Raw genomic sequence first — 22,645 nt, forward strand, 5'->3', positions numbered from 1 at the left:
GCTATGAATTACACATCTTCACGGGGATCCTATAAAATATAGTATTTACTTTTAAAGTCATTGCAGTGGCTTATTTCCAAATACACATTTTACCAGGAAATTTATCGGTGACACTTTATTTTGATGGTCCCTTTTAAACAGTCTGTTGACTAGACGTAGGCTAACTTTACAACTTCCACTAACTCTCATTAGAGTATTAGTAGACAGTCTGCTCAATATCTGCTAACTCTTTCTTGTGATGCTCCCCCAACAGACATTATACTGACTAGAAGTAATTTTGCAACTACATGTCCACTTATTTTAACCCTACCAGTCTACTAATACTCTACTAACACTATAGTAAACAGAATGTTAAAGGGACCATCAAAATAAAGTGAAACCAATTTATCTAAAATTGCTTCTTTTTTTTTGTTTTTTTTGAGATCTGTAACCCATTTGGCCTACAATCACACAGAAACCACAGAAATGTGCAAGTTTGGTAAAGTTGTGTGGATGAGACTCTTAGTACTTGGCAAGTCTTTTTTCCAGCCATGCGCAGCCAGGCCCTATCAATTGTTTTGTGCTTAAAATGACTTTAATAATATTAACAATGGCACAAAATAATAAAGCTACCAATAATATGTAACCACATTTATAACCACATAATAACCACATTTCTGGTTTAGTGTCTAGTGGTGTTTGAGTAATAGCCTACTGGTGAGCCTGGGGCGGTAGGCCTATAGAAATGATTGGGCAAGGCCCAACTGGTTTAGATCAAGCAACCATGTTCATTGTATGTTGAACAGCCAATAGATGGCACTCTTTCGTCGCTGTTGCCCTATGCCTGAAATTTCAAGTTTTAAATAAAGCTAAATATTATTTGTAACAACATTTCTAAATAATATTTTTGTAAACATCAGGACCGATAATATTTTCTTTATCTTTCTTTACGATAACGGATTCACTAGGCCAAACGATTATGACGATGATGATTATTCTTTCAAAAATGTCCAATAATGTAATAAAAATGTATAACTTAAATTATTATTATTATTATTATTATTATTGTTATTGTTATTATTATTACCATCATCCTCAGCCTAGGATTAACTACTTCATTCCATCTGTATTTCTTTTTTCTGTCTATATTAGTTCGTGTCTGAAAGTCTTTGTTCAGCTATGATCTTTTTATTATAAAATATATTTTATATAAGATAATTTTTTATGTCCTGCACACAACCCGACGGTAGGTAGGCCTACCTTCGTCTAGCCCTCTGGAGATAGTGTCTTTTGTTTTGTTCGAGAGAGAGAGAGAGAGAGAGAGAGAGAGAGAGAGCTTGCGTGCGTGCGCGCGCGCGCGTTCTGGTCGCGAGGAGGAGAGAGCGTGAGATGCTGCTGACACATTCCTAGAAAGATGTGTAAAATGGCGCAAGTATGTTGGAGCCACCGGCTGTAGTTTGGATCTAGAGGAGCTGGTTACTGCTTTCCCACCCTTGTCTTCGCTCTTGCCTCACCTTCTTCTTCTTCTTCTATTTTTTTTTTTTTTTTTTTTTTTTTTTTTTTTTGCATCTCGTCTTATTTTCAATGTGATTAAATGGCTTCCGGACGGTGCCGTCAGGCTCCTTTCTCACTCGGAATACTCCTGTTCGCTTTTGTCGGTAAGTGTATGATTACTCTCCGGGAACCTCTCGGTATTGGGTCACTTGGTCAGCTAGATTGACTGTGAACTTGATCACATTGCAGTCGGCTTCATATGTTTCTGAAGCGGTTGTAACGTGTGTGTTTACTGTTGTTGTTGCGACTGGGTGGGTGTGTTTGCCTACATGTAATATAGCCTAGGCTATACGTGATTTTGTGAATGGAGAGTTCCACGCGCTTGCTTGCTTACACGATTTATTAGGGTTTCGCAGTGTTTTCAGACATTAGAAACATTTTATGATGTGAAGTTTGTCACGTGTGTTGCATTTGAAATATAACAATGACAATCTAATCATATTTCTTCTTGAGCAATGTCTCAGAGCATTATGAAACCTTGAGTTTGAGTTTATATATTTGAGTTATATTCCCATACTCATCAGAAGCGTTTTTTCTGCTATTAATTAATCAATATGTGCAATCTATAGTCAGTCAAGACATGACATTGTCCTTGATCTTTGAGAAGTGATAAGTGTGCACTTTGATTTATTTAATAGCAGGCTAGCCTATATCTCTGTGCGTGTTTTTATTTATCAGAACAGCAATTTCTTCCTGTTTAAATTACTTGTTTTTCGTGCAATATTGCCTAAGCATCAATATGCACACAAAGTGAATAAAATAAAGTGTTAATAATGTTAAACTGGACCTAATATTAGTAATAAAATAGTAAATGAACTTTCTGCAATACATTAATAAACATTAAAAGACATTGTACAGACAATGAATGAGATCATAGCAGAAGCTGAAGAGTGTGTAGTTTCATATTTGATTTATGATCAACTGTAGCTTTGAATAGCTTTTTTTAATAAATTTTTTTATCATTCTGTTATTTGAAATACAGACATCTTCAGCTCTCTAGGCATGTAGATCTGTTAACAGTTCAGGTTTCCAGCATGTATTGTTCATGTTTAGTAGTTTAGGCTTTAAAGGGATACTCCACTTTAAAATGAAAATTCTGTCATCATATAGGCTACTCACCCTCATGTTGTTTCAAACCTGTATGAATTTCTTTCTTCTGCTGAACAGAAAGGAAGATATTTAGAAGAATATCAGTAACCAGACAGTTTCTGGTCTCATTGACTTCCATAGTATATTTTTTTCCTACTATGGAAGTCAATGAGACCAGAAACTGTCTGGTTACTGATATTCTTCTAAATATCTTCCTTTCTGTTCAGCAGAAGAAAGAAATTCATACAGGTTTGAAACAACATGAGGGTGAGTATATGATGACAGAATTTTCATTTTAAAGTGGAGTATCCCTTTAAGTGATAACTTAAAAGGGAAGATGCAGAAAATTGATATCTGAAGTACAGGAATATTTCCTAAAATACAGTAGCTTTCCCTTCTCAGCCCACAGGTGAGCAGCCTTTAATCTGTTGTCTGTCATAGACAGCAGCCAGCAGGGAGCTCAGATTGATTGTTTCCTTTTATTTTGTTTCCATTGTAATGGAAAAGTGAGAGAAGAACTGAAGGTTGTTGTTGTCTTGAAGATTGTGTGTCAGGGCTGTCTTTCCCTTCTCCTTTAAGTTTCCATGGCTCCTTTGTTCCCCTGTAATTGTCAGTTTGTGTATGTGAACGTGTGGCCTGTTTTCCTGTGCTGGAGGGCAGTGTACAGGATGTGCTTATGGAGCATGACATCTAGGGAATCAGGATCTTGCTTAGCATTCACAAAGCTCATTTATCTACCAACTAGTTCGGTCATCAAGCAAACCACAAACGTGCTGAGGTCATGTTTTAAAGTATTGGCTTATGCTGGAGTCTTCCTTCAGGTCTTCATCGCAGAGCTGTCAATCAGCAAAGCACTTTGAGAGAGGAGAAAAGATTGAGTTGGAATAGCATGGATTGGGTTGTTAAATTACTGAATGTCTTTTGTTATCTCCCCGGGGGGGTGGTGAATTAATAATAATACATTTTTTTTACGTTGTTCTTTTAAGTTGGATACACTGTAAACCCTAACACTCAAAATAATAAATTGGTTTGAGTAGGACAAACTTAAATTAAACTAATTAGTTCAGTCAAATTAACTTTTATGAGTATTTAGCACTTTCTTTTTCTTTCATGTTCACAGAACTGATATATTTTAAGTAAACTGAACTGTTTCATTGTTTTGAGTTTTATGAAATGATTTATTTCAATTTAAACAAACTTAAATTTAACTGAAACGGCTGGGATGTCTATTTCCCAGCATGCTTTGCCGATGGCACTTGAATGGGAGAGTAAATGCTAAAATTAAGTGTAATATAATGGGGTTTTTTTTGTGCAAGGTTAATGTTAAGTGGGAGATTGAGTATTGATTAATGTTTTGTTATGCTAATTTAGAAGATTTCTGTTAATGTTGGTTTTAGGATAGTTACCATCATGGTGACAAGTGGTGCATGCGGCTTGATTTGAGAGCAAACAAAACTTTATATTTTTGCCCTCATGCAGCAAGTGCTGTATAACATACTATTGTTAGCATGATAACATAGTAGTATGTTAGCAAACTAGCTTGTTAAAACTATAAGTTAATACTAAAAGTGTTCACATTGAGATTACATGGAGGTTTTAAGTTAAATGTATGAAATAGTGTAATCTGATTTTAATTGTTCTTAACTTGAAATGTTTAAGTACAAACTTAAAATCTGCAAGTTCTGCTTACTTAAACTTTGAATTTAAAAACTCAAAAAAATGTTGGCAATCGATTGCCTTAATTTTTTTTAGTTCTGCTAACTTATTTGGGTTTACAGTGTAGGTACGGTGGCCGAGAGACCTCAACTCACTGCAACTGAAAAAAAGATTAAGAAAACAACTTCATCAGTTTGACAACACTTAGTGCAAATACTCAACACAACCAAATACAGAAACGCTCAGCAAATACTAACAACGCACATACGATCAGGATGTTAAAATAACTGTGAACAGGTTGTGTGAGATACAGTCCACAAATGAAAGTGGTTTCTCAGAGAGTGGAAGAGAAGTAGCCTACTCTTATGATGGCCCCGGTCTCATGGGAAGGTGAAGGCAACAACATTGCAACTTAGGCTAAATGAAGTTCAAACAGATAATATATGCTTAATATATTTTTTGCTTGTGATATATACTTGTGTGTATTCATTAAAAAAAAAAAGTTTAGAAATAAACATCCCTCACTGAAGGATTTAATACTCTCATTGAGCTCTGATTGTGCAATAAGAACTTTAATTGAAAAATTCCTCACATATCAAGCAGTTGGTCCAGTGTTAAAGCTGTGACTGTAAAAACAACCTGCTCCAGTTGCAGAGCGATGATGATGATGATGATACATTTTATGTATCATTCCCCCCCCCCCCCCCCCCCCCCCCCCCCCCCCCCCCCTCTGTGGCCTCAATCTAAGAGTTCTTTCTGTAAATCTCGACAAAAGAAAGGGGCTGAAAGCAGCCATCCCATCACTCTGACAGCATGTTTCAGTGCTTTGTCACAGGAAGTCAAAACAAAACCTGCAGTGTGCAAAAGGCTGTCACACCAAAACCCTGGGAAGAGATGCCGAAATGAGGAGAGGAAAAGGGTTTGGTATTTGAATTGAGCAGGTGAGACTATACAGATCCCTGTTTATAGCAGAAGGCTCTAAAGAGAGGATGGAGGGTGCTGATAAGGAGGTGGCACCCGGCCCCTGGACATTGTTTCCTTCACAGCTACAGTATAGGTCATCCTAAACCAATGATATTTAGAGTGAGAGGCGAATGTCTTTTTGGAGCGGAATTATCCTTTGCTAATGAAACTGGGCTGATCATGGTCTGTGCACGCTTTAATTCACTGCGTTATTGGTGTGATATTTCACAGACTCAAGGTCAGAGAGGGCTAAAGAATTGGCATTTAGTTATAATCACATTTACCTGATATAGCGCAGGTTACATTTTTCTTTGCAGCTGATGATATATCCATGTCGCACTGTGCAGGGGGAGTATTGATGCTGAAAAATATATGGCTTAATTGTGTCCTTTTTCACAGGAATGAGACTAGTTCAGTGCTCTTCCTGGCCTTGGTTTAGAACTGTCTAAATGCAGGGGTACAAAAATACTATTTATCATTTAAAGCTTTTCTAAAATTGTCATAATTTTAAACCATCCTCTAATGTGGTAAGGATTTATGTTTGAAAGTGAAACAACATAATCTACATGAACTATAGGCATAGTTCTCCTAAAAAGGATAATCTGCCATAATCTACTCGCTCTAATGTTGTTTGAAGATTGTTTTAATCAATAATAATCTAAATATTACAATATTGGAAAAAATAAATATTACAAAATGTGACATTACAAAGTATAAAAGTCACTCGTTTCTAGAAAGTAACACTGTCCAACAGCGACACCCGCAGGTGAAGAGACAGCTGGAGTCCACATATCTCTTACCTCCCCTGAGCCCATTGACTTTTAACAGATCCCCCTAAAGCGTGTGGTGAGTTTAGTGGGGGGTAATTAACATGAATCTGAAAGTCATGTGAGAGGAGGCAATGCCTCCATTGCGGTATGATTGGATATGATCGGTTATAATTGATTGGTTTGTGCAATAAATCCTACCTTTTATTTTCGTGCTTGTTCAGCCTGAATGAAAACAAGGATTGGCCTGAAAACATGATGACTGTAGGAGTTTTATAAGCAACGCTTGACGACTGCTGAAAATAAGTTGACTATTAAAAAGAAAGCTGAACATGAGTTCACAAATAATATATATTGTTACTGCCTACAGTTATTAACAATATAGTTATTATTTTGGAATAAATGTAAAAATGTGTAAAAACACTAATTTGATCAAATTTATACTTGGTTTTAATAAATAGAACATTACATAGCTAGTGCAAAAATACAAAATAGAATTGTATTTGGTCTCTCTTTTTTATGTAGGCCTAATGTTTATTTAACCAGGAAAAATAAATGTAATGGACATATATTTACATCTGATATATACAAATTTGTATATATCATTTAATATCACGGCCTCATTTTGAAACGCCACCGCACACCACTGGGACATTGGTAATTCAAGCAAGCTCCTTTGAATGTGTTGCACTAGTTTATATGCAGGTTCTGTTTGAACAGGTGGAAATCAGGAATTTAATAAATGGTCTGTCCTTCGCATAAAGCTATCACATGACTTTAGAAGACTTAGAATATACAGTAGTGCACAGGTCTATAGACTACTCTCTTGGTATTTTATGCCAGTATTTTATTAATTTTGGAATCTGACATATGCAGGTACTTCATATGTTGTGTGAAAAACAGCTTGGACGTTCAGCATAAGTTCAGCTAAGTGTTTCAGGCAATATGAGGGTGCGTAGATGAAAATCCGGTCATCTTGCCGTGAACTATCCTTTTAAAATGTCTCTTCTTTGGATTTCTTTCTTCCTTCTAGCTTCTGCAGGGTGGAGAGACCAGTGATTGAGTCTGATGTGGTGTGGCATGTTGTGGTTGTAGTGTCAGTGGTAAACCCATGTGTGAGCATCACTCAAAGGCACTCTGTGTGAGTCTGCCTGGCAGGCTGCAGGATTCACACAGGGCTAATCCTGAACTCCAGGGTGCTCTAGCCGTGCTTAAACCCTAAACACTTCTCAAAAGAGGAGTCGCTGCAATCAGCCTATGTCGTGTCGGTGTGACTGCTGCTGTATACTTGTTCTTGCATTTCTATCTTTCTTTTAAATTAATGTTGTTTCTCATCCTTTACTCATTTTATCTCTTCACATCTTCTTCACTTTTTCCTCATTTGCTGTTACTCTTTCTCTTCTGATTGATGTCTCATCTGAGTTCAAGGAGCCTTCTTTAAAGACCTCTAATCAATAAGTACATGGGCTTACTGGTGCTGATGTGGCCTCTCTTTCTCTATCTCACTTATGCTTCTCTATCTCACACACGGGTGCTTAACAGAAGCATGAACATTTAGTGAAAAAAATAAAAATAAAAATATAGCTGCAGACAGCAATGAACATGGTCCATGCTAAATAGAGAAAGTAAAGTAGTTAAAGTAATTTAATTGTTTGGTGAAAGCAAATTAATTGTGTGTTATGTAACAAACTAAAATGAAGAATAAAAATTAAAAAGGTGTTAAAATACAGGTCTGTTGCAAGTCTCTTGCATAGTTCACCAAGGCTACATTTATTTGATCAAAAATAGTAAAAACAAAAATATGATGAAATATTATTAAAATTTCTATTTTGATATATTTTAAAATGTAATTGATTCCTGTGATTGATTCCGGCAAAGCTGAATGTTCAGCATCATTACAGCAATTGTCACAATGATCCTTCAGAAATCATTCTAATATGCTGATTTGCTGCTCAAGAAACATTTCTTATTATTATCAGTGGTAAAAACAGTTGTTCTGCTTAATATTTTTGTGGAAACGGTTACATTTTTCCCGAATTCTTTGATAAATAGAACGTTCAGAAGAGCATCAATTATTTGAAAAAGATTTTTTTTTTTGTAACAATGTACAGTATAAGTCTTTGCTGTCACCATTGATCAATTCAATGAATAAAAGTCATTATTTCTTAAAATCTTACTGACCTCAAACGTTTTTTAGCATTTGCACTATTTTGAAGTGTCCGTGTACCAAGTGTGTGGTTGCTATCTAAAAGTATATGCTTCAAGAGAGAAAGCAGAAGTGCCAAATCAAGCATAGCATCGGATCACACTGCAGTATTTATATACCAATATATCAACACTTGAATTATTGTAGTTTGGGGAATTCAAGTTGTAAGTTATGCATGAGTGAAATCAACATCAAAACTCAAAAAGATCTAAACATTATGCTGTACAACACTTATATAGCAAAGACCCTAGTGTGACGTTTTCAGTTGCTCTCGGGACGTGTGTGTTACCCTGAGAACGACGCTCTGCTGGAGCTGCAATAAAACCTTGTTAGAAGTCAGAGAAGAAAACTGTGTCCATTAATAAAACTGCGCAACTGATTGAAGAGCATGATTCTTGTTTCACAAATGGAGCAGGAACAAAAAGAATGATTTGAAGAGGAACAGCAGTGAGATAAGTAAGACCTGGAGAGATAACTCAAGCCTCTTAGCCCACTTTAGTAACATAATGAGGCTGTTTTTCAGTCTTTCCCTCTTCATTTATTTGTCATGTGATCTGCAGGGATGAGCGAGTCAGTGCATTCCATGACTGCACCTATAGGGGTATATTTTGGGGTTGGAATTTGAGCGATGATGCCAGAGTTGGTGTCTAGCTGTGCCCCCCCCCCCCCCCCCTCCTCCGCCTGCTGAACTTCAGATGGATTCCTGAGCCGCAGGCAGAGGCTGCTACTGCTTAGCCCATCAGTGACTGAAACCCGATACCTCCAGTTCTGAGCACAAGAGAGTCCGCTAAGCTCTCCTTTTTATCACGCTAAGTCAGGGCAGACTACTATTTATTCTTCGTCCCTCATTTGTTGTGGGTGTCACTGATCTGCTGGAGGACATTATTATTAAAAGGGAACATTTAAAGAGACTTTCACTTTCACATCCAAGGATGATAACGATAGTTTAAAAAAGTTAAAAAATAGTTTAGCAGTGTCTACAGCACACCACAACTATAACAATAAGGAACTATGGAAATTGTAATCATTTTCAGAACGTTTTTTTCCAGCTGATAAAAATATTGACAGCCAATCAGAAAAGAACTTGAGCATTTTAAGCAGCTGTGCATGCTTAAAATAAACGGAATGTAATTGTGCGCTGGTTGACGCTAATACAGTTATCATTATAGTTATCGTTCTTGGTGTGAATGGGCCTTAAGTGTGGTAGTTTTTTTTTCCAACAGGAAAGTTTCTTTCAATCTCCTTTTCTATTTCTCTCAAATATGTCCTCTATCTCATCTGTTGTGGTCTCTTACCATCTTACTGGTCTAGCTGATGAGCTAGAAATACTTTGCTGGTGAGCTTTGTCTGTCAAGTTCGGGTAGATTATTCTACTTTCATGGTTCTTCTTAGATGCCAATGTCGGTAGTGTAAGCTAATTTACCAGCCTGTTAGGGGCGAACCATCTCATCAGCATCCAAAACAGAACACACATGATGAGGAGCCAAGCAGGGTCTGAGTGTAGTTGAACCCAGAAATAATTAATTTGCTTCAAAAGATCAAAAAAAGAAAAGAAAAAGTAAAGTGGTGGTGTTTATTTTGCTGTTGGTGTAGAAATAATAAGTCCCAGGTCTTGGTGTTTTTCTCTGCCTGTAGCATGAGCTGCTGGGATAGGCTCCAGCATCCTCACGACCCTATAGGGAAAAAATTACAGACCCTTGCAAATAGTACACTAGCTTTTCACACTAACGTGCAAACTATTTGCCTGTGAATTTCATTCAGTTTAAATCAAAGAGACATTTTAAATTTCACTACGCTATACTGATCTATGACTATCAATCAAATTCACTGCACATTCACGGCACTGAGCCATTTATTCCCAATCTCTACACTGATATATATCTGCCAGGCAGATTAATTGACTTTTACTTTTTAAATTGACATCAGCAGATAATCATGCCAACTTTGAGTGATTAGCGGAAATGTTCCTCCCTCCTCTATCTGTTCCTAAATAGCAGCTTTCATAATAGATAATGCAACAGTGTTACACACACTACCACTCATATGTTTGCGGCTCAGTAAAAAAAAAAAAATCTTTAAAAAGAAATTAATACTTTTATTCAGCAATGATGCATTAAATGAATCAAAATGACAGTAAAGACTTTTATGTTGTTACAAAAAAAAAATCTATTTAAATTAGATGCTACTGTTTTGAAATTTCTGTTCATCAAAGAATCCTGAATAAAGGAAATCCAGCTTTGCAATCAAAAGAATAAATTACATTTGAAAATATATTCAAATGGAAAACAGTTATTTTAATTTGTAATAATATTTGACAGTTTTACTGTATTTTAGATCAAATAAATAGAGCTTTAGTGAGCATTTGGAACAAGTGGTTCTTTCAAAAATGTAAAAAAAATCATACCGACCCCAAACATTTTAACGGTATTGTATGTTAAAATACTAGAGAGAATTTGTCCATTTAGTCGATATTACTTAATTATATAGCCCATAAGTGTCACCTTAAGCATTTGATTACATTGATTTAAATTGTAATACTCTGAGCAAAGCCCTCTGAATAAAGCCTTTCATTTGTATTGCCTATAGTTCAGTTTTTAATCTGTGTATGTTTGTGCCTACTAGGTATGACATCTGGGGCCGAGCTGTCATTCACCCTGGAGCCCAGTGACATAATTGCTGTTCAGGAACAACCTCTGATGCTGCACTGTCAGGTGGAGGGGATCCCACCCATCACCACACAGTGGAGACGCAGCGGAGCGCTGATTGTGGAGGACCAAAACTACGTCATGTTTGCTAATGGCTCGCTTCTGATTGGCCACTTCCAGAAGACCAAGTCTGATGGCTCGTCTGATGAGGGAGACTATGAGTGCATAGCCCAAAATTTTTTTGGGCTTGTCTTGAGCCGCAAAGCCAGAGTGCAGGCTGCTAGTAAGTAGCATTTTAGTGTGTTGTAATTGAGAGATAAGACCTTGTTCAGTTCACACTCTGCTAATTCCTCCTGTTTGTTTTTTCAAGGATTTTTTAATAGCAAATACTTGAAAAGGTAAAAAGAAAAAAAACTTTTTAATGCAATGGTAAAATTGATAGCAATTGTTAGTTAAAATGATATTAATATAATACTCTTAATATCGTCTCATCTGTTTCTGCTTAGCTTGCCGTCCATTATTATGAAGATGATAATGACAATGAAAATATATTTTTTTAATTTAGAATATTATATTATATTATATTATAGTAACATGTTCAAGGCTCATGCAAGAAAGGGGTGGGAACCGGCAAACGATCAACATAAAGTTTAATCATAAAATAAACAAACAACAAAACCGTAAAGCGGCAGCCACTCATAGACGACCGCCGCATATAAACATAATAAAATACAGCATAAAGTCCAGGCCTGGTCATCTCTCATCTTGCACTGTAGTCACTCCTCCTTTTATCCTTTTAGAGCTCCTCCGTGAGACTCGAGACCGGTCTGGAGGACTCGCCCCTCCCTAGTTGCCATTATATTATATTATATTATATTATATTATATTATATTATATTATATTATATTATATTATATTATATTATATTATATTATATTATATTAATTATATTATATTATATTATATTATATTATATTATATTATATTATATTTGTTGGGTGTAAGAAAATCACATTATAAGTATTTTTATCATCATCATCAGGGAAGGCAGGTTATTTTTCATGCCACTCTTGAAAATGTCTCCACCCCAAATGGACCACCCCTGTGAAAAATGTCTAGATACACCACTGCCAGCAGATATTGGTGCTGTTAGATTGTCCCGAGAAGCTAAAGTGAGTTTGATAGAAGCCACTGCCAGCTCATTTGCAGAGTCTTTCACAGTGCACACAGTGTTAGAGCACGGCGTGGTGTAGACTCAGGCTACATTAACTTTGGATGAACTGAACATGAGGGACGCAGGGGTCTGGGACAGGCCATTTGATATATGGACAATGGGCTCCTTCTATTTCTGAAGATAAATTGGCTTGTAGGATCCAGTCTGCCTTTTGTGCGCTGCTGTGGCGCTCCCAGTCGTGCTTGTGTTGTGATTTATATTATTAAATCTCTGGCTCTTGTATTGAACTTAACTATTAAACCCGGCCATGCTGTGCTCCTTTCCCTCTGCTTTTGTCGGTGTCACAATAATCTGGAGTGCTGTTGTTCGCCCTCTTGCTGGTCACAGGCACCAAGGCTAAATTTGCTTTTCTAGTCGCCCATACCCACCGTGGCCCCGTATGAATCGGGCCTTGTTCCCGTCCAATGCTGAAGCGTTGTTACTGTATTGTGCTTATGATTGGATTTTAAGTCAACTAAAGATGACTTATTATGATTTGTCCGGTCTCATGTCGTCCAAAATGTGTTTGATCTTTTCATATAGATGCTGGGTAAATATAAAGGGCATAAGAAGAAAGAAAACAGAAGGGCCTTATGGAGGGTTCTTTATGCTCTCTTTAGCGGTTAGCAGGAGGTATTTGTGATGGCATAGTTGTAAATAGTAGCTGAGGGGAGAGCAGAGTTGGTCATTAAATGGATGTCAGGCGAGTGTTAATTTGAAAGCGCACTGCAGTGCTAATGTGAAAGTGTTTTAGTGATGATGTGAGAAATTCAGGGTCTCTTGCTGTTATTATGTGGTGCTTCAGAAGGAATACGCTTTTAGAAATCAGGTCCTTTCTCTTCAACTTCAAACAATCAAGACTCACAGTAACCTGTTAGCTCACACTCTCAAGATTAACTTTGGAGAGAAGCAGGAAATGTTTGAATAGTTTCTCTAAACTAAAGAGTCACCACTACTTTATTTTATCATAAAATATATATATATATATATATTTTTTTTTAAATATACAATATGTATACCGTTACATAAATCATTTACATTAATGTAGATATAAATTTATAGTATATTTAATGATAACACAAAGAAGTAATTGCTTAGGTAATTATATTATATTATATTATTTTATATTATATTATTTAAAATTGTAATTGAGTCATATTAAAAAGTGTTCTTTCCATTTATTGGTCTTGATTCTGCTTTATTGCCAGTTTGTGTACATAAAGAATACACATGAATCCATAGCATACATGGTCTGAATGGACAGTTTGTACAGATATTGAGCTCTGTTTAATGCAGTGTGGTCAGTAATGACATGCCCAATTTAACATCTTTTTATTGACCGCATCATACGTTTGCAATTGATTCTGCCTCCGTAAAGCAAAACAGTGTCTGCAGACATTTAGCTCTGTGGCCGTATTGTTTGACACAGAAAGACATCTCTGCCTGCGGTCTTGTTACACATATGCGCACACACACACACATGGGCAGCCCATGCTGTGCCATATCTGAACACAGCAGTCCATTTGTTGGCCTTGCAGTGAGGTGTGTGTGTGATGTGAAGATCGTTGACTTGTGCATGCGCACACACATGGTGAAGTGAGACTGACACACTGTGTGTAGACGGTGGACTGCTGTGTTGTGGTACATACTCTGGCTCCGCTCCCAGTGGGCCAGTGGTTAGTGACTGGCCTCTGAAGTTACACCGCCTCTGCCACGCCACAGGGAACAGTCATCTTGGCTCGCTGGACTGGGGAACCTTTAAACCCACACTCTCTGGGATGCTGATTGGTAAAGGTCAGCGCATGGTTACTTTTTAGCACCTTTTTCGATTTCTCATCAGGACCAGAAAGGAATATGTCTGCTTTCTGCATAAATTATAGTGAACAATAGCTGGGAGATAGAGTGGGATGCAAATAGCATAGCAGATGAAGATCTATTGTTGGACTAAATGATTGGCAAGCAAAGCTGGGTGGACAAGCATAATGAAAGCACTCAGATAAAAGCGTAATGTTATGTGGCAGAATGTTTTCTTTATTATTTTCATACAAAGATTGATGTAATGCATTAGCTATAGGCACCATCAATATACTGTACCATCAGGTCTGGGTACAAACAAAATGAGCACATAGTGGGATTTAAATATGGAATAATGTGCTGTAATGCATTTAAACAGAGTTGCATGAAATTGGAAGGTCTGAATGGCACATTTAGAAAGAAATGACGGCTGAAAAAGAAAATAACAGCTGAAAATGTCTTTTAGGATGAAGCTCAATGTTGACTTTCAGTTTAAGTTCAGGTGATACTTGTGAAGGAAATGGGGATATTTAAAAAATTTAATAAAAATAATAGAGCACATGGACGATTAAAAGATTTATGTGCAATATTTGTTTTTCGTATTGTGAAGTACATCCGAGTGAAATGGATTATCAAAAATGTTGGCTTGTTTGTTGATTGGATGAAGGCAGATCTGAATGTGAGCTTGCAGTCGATTGTAAAAAAGGAACAGGGCTCAAGATAAAGGAGATGTAGGAGAAGTCAGCCATATGTTCCCAGAGAGAAGTTTCACTGAAAGATCATGAAAAATGACAAGGTCAAAACTATGAAACATGAGTGGGTGAATTGTTCACAATAAGATCCATAACATGCGTTTAGAAGATAGATAGGATGAATTTTCATTTCATTCCGACTTTAAAGTTTCTTGTCACAGATTGTCTCTGACATTTAGTGTACAAAATTTGCCCTATAAGCACAACCTCTGCACATCTTAGCACATCCTCCAGTAATAATAGTCTGGGCGCACACTTCCTGGTTGTCAGCTTGTGTGTAATGGATGGCCCCAGTTTTGGTTCATATTGATCAGAGCTGTAGGATCACGACTGATTCGAAGGTCTCTCAGGGACCTTTTGATCCCAGCACTGAAAGCTTGAGCATTGACAGTGGGCTCCATTTTAATGAAGCATGTGCCCACTCTTTGAGTCTTTCTACATTTTCCTTTTATTGTCTGACCTGTGACAAATATTTAAGTGATTTAGGTGAGAGAGAGTGTGTGTGCTTGCTTGGTTTCAAAAGGAATGATGAGTGTCTAGAGTGTCATAGTACCAGCGCTCAGGGCATGGCCTCTTTATCCATGAATCTTTAGAAGTGTACAGGATAAAGGAAGAACAGGCTTAATGGCCAACTGGATTCTCACTCTTCTATCTGCAGGGCAACTCTCACACAGCTGAAATGACGTTCTTCTCATTTTACATTGGTACATGTGTGTGAGCAGACTTCCCTTAGGCATTCAGCTACAATCAATGACACGCTAATAGTTCCTACACATGCTGGAGATGGAGTTAGATCTTCAAGTCTGTTTTTTTACAGACTGCCTTGGGTTTCGTATGAGGCAAAATCCATAGTTGTATTTGAAGTCATTAAGTTGGGTCTTTCTTCATTCTGGCCTTTTGTTTTATGTTGTTCTCCATCTTATTTTGTCTTGCTCTGTCTGTGTGTGGTACTAATAAACATAAAGTAGGGAAAATGTTGTTTCATGCTGACATTTAGGACATCTTCATCACATTGTGTTTGGTTTTATAGTGTTGGATTGCGTTTTATAGCTGTACGGTGCACCCTCTGTCCGGTTGCATAAACTGCTTAGACTAGTCTTGCAAGTTAGTCATCTAATTTTCTTCTTCATAACTTTTAAAAGTCAGTTAAAAGGTAAAAAATGTTGAAATAAAAAGGTAGATTGTTCTAATGTGAAACCGAAAAGTAAGACTGGTTATACCCCTAACTAACTGCTAGGTCAGACTAGTTGTTAAGACACAGTAACATAGTGGCTATGTTTATGCACCTAGCCTCTGGTTCACTCAAAAAAAGACAAATTTGTAATTTTCTTACCCTCATGTCATGCAGACTAATTTAATTATTTCGTTTTATGTACAGAAAAAAAGAAAGGAAGCTGTACAGGCTTGAAATAACATAAGAGTGAGTAAATTACAAGATTTTAAGTTTTGCATCATTCCTTTGAAGTAGGCATTAAGTGGAAATTCATTCTATTTTCTAAATATATCTAATGTTGAACAATTCACCCATGCATGTTTCATGGTAACAATTTTTTTTAATGCTTGTCATTTTTATTAAAATATCATAACTAGATCTTCCGATCAATGACAGACTTATCTCTGGTAATGTATGTCCACTACTCCAATCATTTAGTCTGCATAAACCCCACCCCTTTCTTGCATGTGACTGTAAACTCACATTCAGCCGATCTGCTTCCATCCAATTAATAACCAATGGTGTGAACCAAGTCCCTGCCCTACATTTTGTTCTTTTTCGATAATCCGTTTCACTCAGAAGATACAGAAGAAGATCTGTTGCTACTTCCATTACATCACTGCTATGATGATCTGAATGTGCTGTGATAGGTCTTTGTAAAGAAAGCCAATAGGCATTCCTAGTGCAGTAGGCGCTATGACAGATTCAGTGAGTTTATTCAGTTCATCAGATGGGTTCAAATCAACAACTTGTGCGTTTTTTAAATTTTAAATTTTATTTTTTGATTCATAAAATATGGCCAATAAGAGTCATTTGTTCCACTGTATGTCTGTTATTGAGTGCTGGCAGAGAAAACGATGCTATAGAACAGCATGTCTTGGTATTTTTTTATTCACAGTACACCGTCTTTTATCTCACCACATTCAATTCAGACTGCATGCTCAATTAAAATACGATATCTTTCGCTGTTGCGCTGCAGATTGAACAGTGGCAAAGGAAACACTCCTCATAAACGTAGTGTGTTATAGGCACAAACTCATTTCCCTGTTGAAGATAGCAAATTATTAGAGACACCTAGGAGAGAGGAAGGTGATAACAGGATGGAGAGTAAGAGATTTAATGTGACTGTGCAATGTATATTAAGAAACCTCTTATCGAAAGTCTTTTCAAATGTTGCAGTATATTAACCTCCCCTCTCTCAATGAGACGTTTACTGTAGAAATGAGATAAATGTACCTGGTTGTTTGCTGCCAAGGGGCTTTGTGACACCCCAGGCAGGCTGTTTGTATAGCAAGCACATCTATCTAATGAAAATAATAAAAAGAGGGAGATGTGTAATGGCCAACCACCAGTCGGGCTGCTTTAGCATACAAGAGGCTTTCCACCCATTACAGCACTCTTTCATGCTTTTAGACGCCACCAGTGTTGCACAGGCTGTTAGGAGAGCCCTTTCTCCTGCTAAGTGAGGTGACATAGATCTGCTCCTTAGTCCTCAAACTGATCAAAGGATTTTTTTTTTTGTGTGTGTTTTTGTCTTTTCTGGTTTTGTGCACATTTTTCGAGACACCGGCACAATTTGCACTTTGGGGTAATTTCGGCCCACTGCCGTGAAGAGAGAACTCTACCATGGCAAAAGAGGGTGTGATTAGCAAGGTTCTTTACAACCCCCCTCAGAAAAAGACCCCTTCCACCCCAAAACGGCCACTCTTTCCATAAATTACGCTTCCCCTTTTCGCTTGTCGACCGTTTCTGTGAGCACACAGCCGGGTGCTGAGCTCCCGTCGCCTCTCTCAATCACATGGCCCTTTCAGGAAACACTTATTTTTGTAAATGTTTCGTCTTTGATGGCTTCGTTGCCTCTTTTTCTCCATCTTCTCCCTTTTCTCTGTCTTTCTTTCTTCCTTTCGCTAGTGGATCCTCATTAGCTGGGCCTCAGGAAGCTTTTCATAGTTTGAATGAATCACGGAAACGGTACAGTGGATTGCGACTCACAGTTTATTCCTGCTTCCTGCCCTCCTCTTGAGCCTGTCACCAAGCAACTGATCATAAAAGCCCCCACCCATTACCAAACAGCTCTTCTGGATCAATTGGAACGCATGCACTTTTGTTATTTTCTTAAGCGTCAATTGTTAAAGAGTATAGGCTTTAAGTATTCATTTATTCTTTCTCACCCTCTCATTCAGCCTTCTTGGGCTGTAATTGACCCTGTCGACTCTTGAGGGAATTTGCTTGAATTAAGATGGAAAGGCTAAGCTGAAAGAAGAGATGAGGCCAGGGATGACTGAAGAGGGAACTGCAAATAAACACAAACAGATCGCTACATATTAAGATATATGTATCTCTCTGTAGTTCAGCGCACTTTATGATTTAACACAGGATAAGAGCGCCTGGGGTACCGTCACCCAGACTGGTGAATGCGAGAGCGATAAAAAGGTGGATTGTAAAGAGCATGGGAGAATGAACGAGAAGCAGGAAGCTCCTATAAAAATCATTCTTATGAGCTTCCCTTAAGACATTTCCAATCTGATTTGACATTTTTGCTAGCCGTCGTTTGTCAACTAATCCTGGTTGTTGAATGAGAGCTGTTTTGTTGGTCAAACCTGAGGGGAGGATGTGTTGACACATAACCATCAAAGCAGAGGAGGTTATAGTGCTGTCGTACAGGGTAATGGGGGGGAAGGGGCCCTCACTTTCTCTGGTTTTCACCCCATCCACGTTCTCCCTCTCCACTGGCTTTCCACTCCATCACTCAACAATACATGTCCTACCTCTCTCCTTTGTCCAGTAGCCAAGCTCCTCCCACCCAGCCCTGCAATCCCACAAGCCCCCCTCTCCTGTACAGAAGCCCAACCGCACCCCACTGACATGGAGCTCAATGACACATGCTTTCAGGTCAGGACTGCCTCACAATGGGGCATGGAGAAGAAGGGAGAAAGAGGGAAAGTGCTTGAGAGGAAGAGAGCCCTAATTAAGAGAAGAGAGAGAAGGATGGTGGGTAATTCACAGGCCTAAAATAGAGGACACTTAATGCTTTTCTGTGTGGTGGAGTTGGGTGTCCGATATACTGTATGTGTGGTGCTGATGAATATTATTGAATCAGCATTTGTCTTTTCACTTTTTTGTGGTTTTGGCTAAGTATAGCTCATACTTATGGTGGGATATTCCAACAAAACCATGAATAAAACCCATCCCACACCATTTGTGATACAGACATAAATGATACCACAGATCATGTGGCTTGTTGCTATTGCTTTTTTTTTTTTTGGTGTGTGTGAGTGTGAGAGAGAGAGAGAAAGTGAGAAAGATATAAAAGATAAATGATAAAAAAGAAGAAAAAACTGGCAAAAACATCCTATAAACTAAACTACTGCTCAAAAATGTGGGGGCAGTAAAAAATTATTCATTTTTTAAATGATCTAATGCTCACCAAGGCTATTATGAAATATTATTACAATTTAAAATAACTATTTTCTCATTTTAAAATATTTTATTTATTTTATTTTAAATAATTATTAAAAAAAATTTAATATAATTTATTCTTGTGATGGCAAAGCAACATTTTCAGCAGCCATTATGCCAATCTTTAGTGTCACATGATCCTTCATAAATAATTTTGATATGCTGATTTGGCGATCAAATAAAATTGTACTGCTTAATAGTTTTGTGAAAACTTTTACTGTTTACAGGATTTGCAGGGTAGAATTTCTGAACGGTGGTATAGGTTGAAAAGGGGTCCCACGCATTTCTGCAGATCAGAATGTAAGCGGTGGTTACTGTTATATAACCATGGTGGTTCTGTCCCTAGTGCAAGATAAACCTTAGTTTTAACATTACTGCCTTGTGAAATGAGCAAAAACATTGTATGCAGGAAAGGTGAGATATGGAAGAGTGAGTGATTGAATAAGAGAGGGCTAAAAGTAGAGTCAATATATAATGAGATCAGTCTAGGGACCCTGTAGCATCTGCCATTATGCCTCAGAGTGTAATTCACTAGAGATGAGCCATCAAAAAGATTCAACACCTCACTCTTCTCACCTTCTCTGGAGAAAGTGTTTTAACAGTTATTTGTATGCTCCACTCTAGATAAAATGCACGAGAAGGGATCATGGAAATAGACCATAATTTTGCAATCTTGTAGCACATGTATCTCGCTTAAATCTCGAGGGGAGCTCGAGTGTTTTCTCTCGCTTGAGGGTTTTCTATCAGTATTGGGCCCTTTGAACCCCAAGTAAGATATTAATACTATGGGGAGTGCAGTAGTTGTAACTTGACTGCTTTTGATGTTTGAGCACAGATTTCCCAGACCACAGATGGGAGAAGACTGTCAACAAAAATAAAATAAATTGTCAGTGCCGATGGCCTCGTGGGCAGTGTGCCAACATGTCGCACCGTTGCGCTTCGGGCGACCTGAGTTCGAGTCCCGGCTCGCGGACCTTTCCCGATCCCGTCCCCATCTCTCTCTCCCACCTCGCTTCCTGTCCACTCTATACTGTCCTGTCATAATAAAGGCAAAAATTGGCAAATATTTTATTTACTAAAAAAAAATTATTAAATAACTTTTTTCACATTAACTTTATTTGTTGCACCTTTTTTGATGCACATGTTGGAATATATTTTGTTCTGTAAATGAGTTTCCATTGTATTTTATAACAATGTCTTTTACAGACATAAAGAAATTAATCCACCTCAAGTGAGCAAATATGTTTTTTTTAGGCACATTTTGGAAATTATATTTGCGTCTTTGGGGTTTCCATCCAAAATTTTTCATGCAAAATTCAAAATGTCTAAATGAAAACCCAGCTTCTGTCTTTTCACACTCAGGAAAAAATTTACACAAAATTTTACCTTTAGGGGAACAACAGCTTATCACTGGGGCAATACCTTTATAGGGACAACTTTGTACCTTATTTACCCCTAACAGGTTGTATACATAGTTGTACCTTTTAGGTTATATATTACTACTCTAAGGTACTAATATGCAACTTTTAGGGGTTTTCCTAAAAGTTTTCCTTTGAGAGTACTGCCCCACTGATAAGCTGTTGTTCCCCTTAAGATGCAATTTTGCAATTTATTGGTTTGCGAAAAATAGGTTTTAACCTATTTGAAAGCCATTCCAGTTTCGTACAGATCATCTATGCAGATCATACTCATTGCTTTCCTTGAGTAAGTCAACATATTTATTCCCTCATGTATTGGGCAGCTTTCCAGCAAGGACAATAACTAAAGGTAAAAGGAAATGAGTCCCATTTTTAGATTCCTCTGTTCCACATGCATTTGCCTGTTAGCATCATAATCTAATCCAGCCCCTACACTTGCAAAGAGCCTCTCTTTTTGTTGGCACGGCTTGAATGGGATGTGAGGTGAGTGGAGAGCTGGCTCGCAGCCAGAAAAGAAAATGGGTACATCTGAAATTCACACACTCTAAACTGGCAGAGGGGAGAGAAGAAGCAGCTGTCCCATAAACATAAACTGCTGTGTGTCGGTGTGGCAGCCTTCCTCACATGTATCATTCATGTCTGTCTGTCACTCTCTACTTCTCATGTTCTGTTTCTTACTCTTTTCATTTCTCCCATGGTTTATATCCTTTTCTTAACTCTTACCTCAGAGTGTTGCCACATTCCTGTTTCTGTTCTTTTGCAGTCTTTCACATTCTTGTCCTGTTTTCAAGTCTCTCTTACTCTGCCTCCCCTCTCCCTTTCTTCTCAGCCTTTTAACAATTCTGTCATTCTAGCAGTGAGTTGGATGGCATGCTGATGATAAATGGCAGTCTGAAGCAAGAAAGAAAAACAGCTGTCATTCACACTCCAAACTTCAGACTGCCTCTCATTTCTTCACTGCTCTGAGTGCTCGCTATTCTGCAATTCACTATATTTTCTCCAACCCCTATTATGATAATGTTACACACAGAATTAGAAATCTGCTAAGATGACATGCAAGTCAGTTGTATAATATACTGTTCTAGAATAAGAACTAACTATTTTTTGTAGGACTAGTAATGGACTTAACCTTGTCCTTGACCATAGGCTTCACTCATCTGGCTTCAGGTCCACTTTAAAATGCAAGGCCATTGTTAAGAGGATTTTTCCACTTGGTTAAGAAGGGAGCTTCATTTGGAGGCACGTCAAGGGGCAGGGGTTGTAAATGAATTCTGTCCGGATGTCTTAGGACCACCCCTGCTTTTCACAAACAAGCAAGTGAAAAGAAGTCCTGTGATCACTCTTTTCTTGGTTTTAGAATGTGGGATTTAGGGCTCGTTGAGAGAATTCCTCAGTAATGGAGGTTAAAGGCAAGGCATGGAAGGTCAAAAAGGAGGTCAGAGATCATTGTGAGGCAGGACAACTTTTTTATGATGGGGCACCTCTTTGTGTGTGTGCGTATTTGTAAGGAAGAGAGAGAATCTTTTCAAACTTGACTGAACAAGAGTATTTCAAGTTTATTATTTAAAAGCTAATGGCTGTTAAATATAATATTGTCTTATTTTATATTATATGTAGATAATCATTCTAATATGCTGATTTGGTGCTCTAAAACATTTCGTATTATTATCAATGTTGAAAACAGTTGTGCTGCTTAATTTTAAGAATTATTTGGTGAATAGAACGTTCAAAAGAACAGCATTCATTTGAAATTTTTTTTTTTGGTAACGGTGTAAAAATATACTGTTACAATCAATGTAAAGCGTCTTGCTGAATAAAAAGTATTAATTTCTTTCAACAAAATCTTACTGACCCCAAACTTTTGAACAGTAGTGTATTTCTTTATTTGTGTATTTGTGTATCTGTCTTTTAGCATCTACATTTGTTCCTGCATTTAT

At 37.6% G+C, this 22,645-nt stretch overlaps 1 protein-coding gene across 3 annotated transcripts in view; it reads left to right on the top strand.

The window, feature by feature from the left end:
• The first annotated feature begins 1,315 nt into the window (after positions 1 to 1,315).
• igdcc3 (immunoglobulin superfamily, DCC subclass, member 3) overlaps positions 1,316 to 22,645 on the top strand; it is an 83,924-nt gene continuing 62,594 nt past the window's right edge. For 2 of the 3 annotated variants that reach the window (XR_014203937.1, XM_082162597.1), the window contains exons 1-2: positions 1,348 to 1,637; positions 10,837 to 11,142. Coding sequence is in view for 2 of the 3 variants with exons in the window: in XM_082162597.1 (XP_082018723.1) it covers positions 1,574 to 1,637; positions 10,837 to 11,142 (370 nt within the window). In the remaining variant the exon portion in view is untranslated. Of the gene's footprint in view, positions 1,638 to 10,836; positions 11,143 to 22,645 lie in introns of all 3 variants that reach the window. The other variant, XM_082162598.1, reaches the window with a different exon arrangement.

The sequence above is a fragment of the Leuciscus leuciscus genome, assembly GCF_965113295.1.
Source record: "Leuciscus leuciscus genome assembly, chromosome: 2".
In the NCBI taxonomy this organism is placed as follows: domain Eukaryota; kingdom Metazoa; phylum Chordata; class Actinopteri; order Cypriniformes; family Leuciscidae; genus Leuciscus; species Leuciscus leuciscus.